The 6,316-nt window shown below is 40.1% G+C and overlaps 1 protein-coding gene across 1 annotated transcript; it reads left to right on the forward strand.

The window, feature by feature from the left end:
* Window positions 1-2,305: 2,305 nt before the first annotated feature.
* Window positions 2,306-3,421, forward strand: LOC139196110 (uncharacterized). The gene has a single exon (XM_070821771.1). It carries the CDS (start codon window positions 2,306-2,308, stop codon window positions 3,419-3,421), a length of 1,116 nt encoding a protein of 371 aa, XP_070677872.1.
* The last annotated feature ends 2,895 nt before the right edge of the window (window positions 3,422-6,316 follow it).

Genomic DNA, 6,316 nt, shown 5'->3' on the forward strand with positions numbered 1-6,316 from the left:
TTAGTGTCAAAGTATGCAAAAAGAAGCAATTTGGAACATTCTAGAGCATTTTTGGGCCAAGATTGGATTGTGCAAGCATGGAGGCATGAGGATGGATGAATTTGAAGACAAAAGAGGCTATGAACATGCTAAAAATCTGGTGAAACAAATACAAGTTGCAAGAAGGGATAAATTTCTAGAAGGATTGACCAAAACTTCACTCAAAACCAAGAAATTCTTCAATGCCGTGGGCATTGATTCACTTTCACCAGAAATTTGAGTGATGATGCAATGCTTAAATCACCATGACATGTGAGTGGATGATGCAATGCTTAACTCACCATGACATGTGAATGGATGACTCAATACCTAACCCACCAACAATTCCTACTCTTTGCCTTGCTCACCTACTCAATTCCACCAGAATTTTGTGTTAAACAAGTCCATCCTTTTCCTATAAATACCATGGCAGCAACCTCATTCAAAACACATAGAAATTCATACACATTTACATTAGTTCCAAGGCTTGCAAAGAAGGAGGAGTGCTTGGAGTTGTGCTGGCCATTCCATTGGAGTTGTTGGAGCATTCTAGGTGTATTCTACTTTGTTTTTCTATGTTTAATATCAATTGTTTTTGTTTAATTGCAAGTATGAGGAACTAATCCCCTACTTAGCTAGGGGGAAGTTCAAAGCCATGAATATATTTGTAATATGAATTGATTACCTTCAGTTGTGATTTCTGAGTTGTGATTTAATTTGCTTAACTGCTTGATTGATAACTTATTTTTGTATGTCGATTAAGAATGCATACTTAATTTACATGCATGAATTTGATGCTAGAATATAAGTGAATTTCACCTAATCGTTATGAACTTATATTCACAAGTAGTGAAGGTTATTATCCACAATCGTGTTAAGTGAATTCTAGGCTGGATTAACATGCGTATTCCATAGTTATGAATGCCTAGTCAATGTTATGATTTCCGTTGAACTTAATGATCTTTGTTGAATGTCTCTATCATGCGTATTCCATAGTTAGGGACTTTGATGAGGAATAATTTGGTTGTAATGCGTATTCCATTCAATCCAATGAATCTAGGGAAATCTAAGAGTTAATTTAAGCGGACCTAATTAACTTGGAACATTGTCATTCACAATTTATTGAAAGAACAACTGAAAATCAATTTAGGTTGCATATGTGTCATGTGTGGAGAAGAACCCTCTAGCTAGTCCGTCACCTATCCTTTCACCTTAATTCATGCTTTTGTCAATTCTGTAATTTATTTAAGTTTAATTTACTTCTCGTCAAAACCAAACCCCCCCCATTATTAAATTATATTATTTAGTTAGTTTTCATTGTTGTTAGTCTTTTAATTCAATTTCCGTCAATTTCAGTTCCTAGTGTCTAAATTGATTGTTTTCATTATGTTGAGTCATTCTAAGTGTGTTTCGAGTTATTAGAGTTTTTAGCCTAGTTTTGTGTCCTTGAGTCTTGTTTCATATTTTTAAATTAATTTAGAATAGATTAGCAATCCCTCCTAATCCCCGGCCTAGAACGATACCCTACTTACATACTTTACTACAATTGTCAAAAAGAGGGTTTAATTTGTGTGTCAAGTAATTCTCACATCAACAAGTGTTAAAGAGCATGGAAAAAAATTGTTTGGAAACTAAGGGGGAAGTAAGTAGACTGTGTACCTTGACAGGGAATCTGCAAAGAAGACTAGATCTGGAGTTTTCTACTCCAAAAGGTGCTCAAGGAAGTGGGATGAGCCAGGTTACCATCAGAAGTGAACCAGTTATTCCCCTATTTTTGTTATTAGAAGAAGAACAAGATAAGGGAAAGGAAAAAGAAGTACATGAAGGAAGCCAGCCCGTGATTGAACCAGTTCTAGAAAAAGAGTTCCCCAGCTTTCCATTATTATCATTTAATAATAGGAAGCAGAATGAACAAGAAAGAACGAGGTATGGGATGCCCATAATAACTGGAGGAGTCAACGGAAAAGAAGGCTTTGTCACCTCAGATAAACCTCCTCCTTATAGGCCACCTCCTCTGGCTAATAAGGGATGAGGAGCCAACTGGAGGAAGCCTAAGTCAAAGAAAGAAGCAGGCGCGGGCAATGACCGAAGCCCGAAGAACGAGTCTGCCCTTCTCTTCCAGAATAATAATACAGCTACTTAACAATTGAGGGAAGAGTTAGCTGAGTTAAGAAGGACGGTGGTTCATAATGCTCAACCATGAGTTCGCCCAGTATTCAGGGTTACCTATCAAAAGCCTTATCCTGAGTACATTGATGAGCAAAACCCGTTTCCTCTCAACTTCAAAATGTCTGCATTCCCAACATTTACTGGTGAAGATGGTAGTGTGTCCTCCAAAGACCACATTTTCAAATTCTCCAATCATTGTGTGGCATATAAAGACAACCCGAACTACAAGTTAAGGTTGTTTGGAAATTCATTGGCGGGACTAGCATCTCAGTGGTATTTTCTATTACCCCCTAACTCTATTGCCAACTGGGGGCAGATGGAGATGGCCTTCCATGAACAGTTTTACATAATAGAACCAGAAATGACTATTAATGATCTGGTTGAAGTCAAACAATACGAACATGAGTCTATAGAGGATTTCATGACGAGATTCAGGAAAACAAGGATAAGATGCCAATTCCCCGTCAACCAAGCTCAGCTCATATCAATCGCCCAAAGGGCTCTGAGGTTACCTTTGAGGAAGAGGTTCTATAATACGCAATTTAATGAGTTGCAAGAATTGGTAATCGCCATAACAAAGTATGAAAGGCTGCTGCTAGAGGAACAACAAGTGAAGCATACTTCCAAGGCTCCTCATTTTTATAAAAACAAAGCTACGATTCATCGTGTAGAGGTAAAAGAAACACGGCTAGAGCATGAAGATGGCCATGATAGGGAGAAAATTGATGTTTGTGCTGCTGAGATGACCACTTCTTTCAAACCATTAATGGTGAAAGGGTTGGTTCAACCCATCAAAGATCAGAAAATCGTGATGAATGATGGAGGGTTTGTTCCTATGAAACCTCCCAAGTACCAGAGTTATTCCTTTGACTTGGCCAAAGCTCATGAGATCTATGAAGAACTGGTGCGGGCAAGAGTAATTTTGCCCGACAATACTAAAAAGATGCCCAAGCCAGAAGAGCTAAGAGGGAAGAAATATTGCAAGTTACACTATACCTTCAATCATTCCATAGCCAATTGTGTCCAGTTCAGAGATTGGATACAAGACCTTATAGTAAAGGGAAAGCTATTACTGGACAAGCCCCAAGCTAGTATGATAGTTGACACAAACCTGTTCCCAGAGGCCCCTATCAATACGATCAACCTGATTTGGGTAGAGAAGCCAGGGTCATCATTTATTACAAAAGAAAAGGGAGATAGATCCCAGGTTGCCCCAACACCCCCGCTTAAATAATAGTACCATAAGAGGGACCAAGTGATCATGATCAAGTCCCAAATTGGTATTAGTAAGGGGAGCAGAAAAAAAAATTAAAAAAAATAAACAAGGGGGCAGGGAGTTGCCCAAAGAAAATTCAGACAAGAGCCATAAGCAAAGCAAGCAGAGGCAAAACACATGTTCATTCTGCTAAAAGAAGGGTTACAAGTAATCTTAGTCTAACAATTTTACATTTTTACTCAGAGTGATTATTCGGGAATGATAAGTCTGCATAATTACAAAAATCCTACTAGGTTCGGCCAGAACAGTATTGCTATTTGCAAGTTGAGACCTAGTGTACTCTAGCTCCAAGTTTGACTTATTCACTTCTTCAATTTGATGTTTGAGGGTGCCAAGAAGAGTTGCTTGCTCAACTTTAAGAGCAACAAGTTGTTCCTCCAGCTTTTGGATTTCAGAAGTTACCACTCCGATCCTTTCTTTTGTCAGCAAACCTTCATCCATCAACTGCTCGACCTGTGCAGAAGTACTTGATTCCTTCTCCTTAAAGCATTTTACACGATTAGCTTGTCTATCAACTCTCTGATGCTGCTCCCTAAGAGCCCTCAAGTTCTCAAAGTAAGAAAGAAAGGAATCATGTTGGGCTTTGGATAGCTGATCGGCTTTGAAAAGCTCAATCGTAACCTTTTCTAGGTCACGAAGAGCCTTGAGGCTGAATGAAGATGAGAAGTCCTTCCTAGCCCATTCTTGGAAAGCTTGGTGTTGCTCTTGAAAACCAGAAGGTGTTGAAGAATGTTTTGAATATTTCCGCCTTATCTCAAGTTGCCCGAATTCTTCAAAAAGTTCGGGCAAGTTAGCAGTAGGTGAAAATGAAGAAGAACAAGGAGGATGAGTTCGCACTTCAGTTTCCTCTAATAGAGTAGTACCCATTGATGAGGCAATTTTAATATTCCCGGTCTTCTTAATTCTAGGAAGGGGAATCTCTGTATTTCCAGAAGTTGAAGAATGCCGAGAAAGCTCCGTCTTACGTACCAAACGCGGGGGAGATTGGCCTGAAGCTTCTCTCAGGGCTTGCTGCGAAAACCAAAGAAGACTAGAGTAAGGTAAGAAAAACAGTGAAAAAGTTTAAAGCAGAAATGAACCATGGGAAAAAGCAATATGCCTGAATGGGCCTGGGGGTTTCGAAAGAAAGAATATCAGCTTCTGTTTGAGGAGGAGAACCATTATCACCAACAGGGGAAGAAAAAGTTGTGCCCGAAACTTCACCAATGCCATAAGAGGCATCCAGGGATTGCAGCAATTGTTAATAAAGCAGGATATAAGAAGAAACTAGAAAGAAAATACTTCCATACTTGAGTTCGACCCTGAGGAGAAGAATGAAGCTCATCAGTGGTAACTATTGGGCAAGCAAGAACCTGCAAAATAGTTGCCCCTGAGGTCACAGGAATCTCAGGGACTACGGGTTCGTCATGTGTTACCATTGACGGTTGTTGTGGTCCATATATTGGAGAAGGCTGAAGAAAATATAAACAGAAGTTAATATGGACACAATGTACATAAATTCAATGACAGGACAAGTGCTCACCGAATTACTGCCCTCATCCACAAAGTGCAACATGACTCATGTGGATGGATCAAATTGAGAAGATGGAGCTGCCTCCAGGGCAGAAAGAGAAATTGAAGATTTTGAAGGTGATCCTTGACTAGGCAAGGGGGCAGATACCCCGACCTGGATGAAGAGAGAAGAAGAGAAAGGATCAGGCATTTGTTCCAGAGACTATAAAGTTATCCACGATTCAAGATTGAAGGAAATGTACCTCTAAAGGATTAACCCGAGGAGGAGATATGCTTGTTTCTCGGGCAAATGACAAAGAGGCCTCAGGCGGAAGGATCTTTTCCTCCCTCGCGGCCTAGATCAAGCAATCATGTTCAGAGTTTAAGGAAGATTATGCAGATAAAAATACAAGCAAAATACCTCAAGCTCTTTGAGGGTGATATTTCGCAAATCCTCAGCCCTTTGATACATTTCAGCTCCTAGTGGATCCTCCCTTGAAGCAATAGTTAGTTTTTTGGATGCTTGAGGTCCTGGTTTCAAAGAAGACAAGAACAATTAGATAAGGAAGAAAGATGGCAGTTTCATAAAGGAGAACATGAAACTTACTTGAAGACTTTTGCTTTTTTCTGCCTGCCTTAGAAACTGGAGCTGACAGGACTGAAGGCTTGGAAGTCTAGATAGTTCTTGCTCTTTTACTCTTTCTGGTGGGAATTGGTCGTTTAGGTTTGGGTAGGGATGCAGGTTCAGATTCTGAGGTTTCAATCACAACTACTTTCCTTCATTTAGGTGCTTTAATGTTCGCATCAGGAGTTTCTTCAGCCTCTGAATCTCCAAAAGATTCCGAAACATCTTCGCCTTCTCCAGCTTCTTGTCTTTTAGCCTCTACTGCGGTTCCATGAAGAACTGCTGCATCAACTGAGTCATCATCGGACTCAATGGGCGCCGTTTCAACATCTGTTTTTGCTGCAGGATCAAGCAAAGTAAGATTTAAAGGACTTCAGAAGGGGGAAGAGTCAAGTTAAGAAGAGAAATACCTATCAAAAGTGACCGGTGCTTCTGCTGGATCATTTCCTTCCAGTTCTCAAGTTCGCCCGAACTGGGGTATAACTTGAAGGAAAGTTGACTGAAGAGTTGGTCATGAGTTTCCCGCAAATCTCCTTCATATTTCTTGGTCCATTTGTCTTCCCACTAGGCAGAAAAGAGTGGAGTACATTCAAAATTGAGAACTATGGATTTTCAGGTGGCCTGATTCATAACTTCAAGACTACATCGGGTAGCTCGGAAGGTCGCCTCTGAAGGGGATGGTAATAGAAAGGAAGTACCATAGTGGATAGAATCAAAGAACGGAATGGGAATGGCTT

The sequence above is a fragment of the Malus domestica genome, chromosome 05 (genome assembly GCF_042453785.1).
Source record: "Malus domestica chromosome 05, GDT2T_hap1".
Lineage (NCBI taxonomy): Eukaryota > Viridiplantae > Streptophyta > Magnoliopsida > Rosales > Rosaceae > Malus > Malus domestica.

Coding starts and splice junctions, on each gene's coding strand:
- LOC139196110 (XM_070821771.1), top strand. CDS start 2,306: ATGTCTGCATTCCCAACATTTACTGGTGAAGATGGTAGTGTGTCCTCC.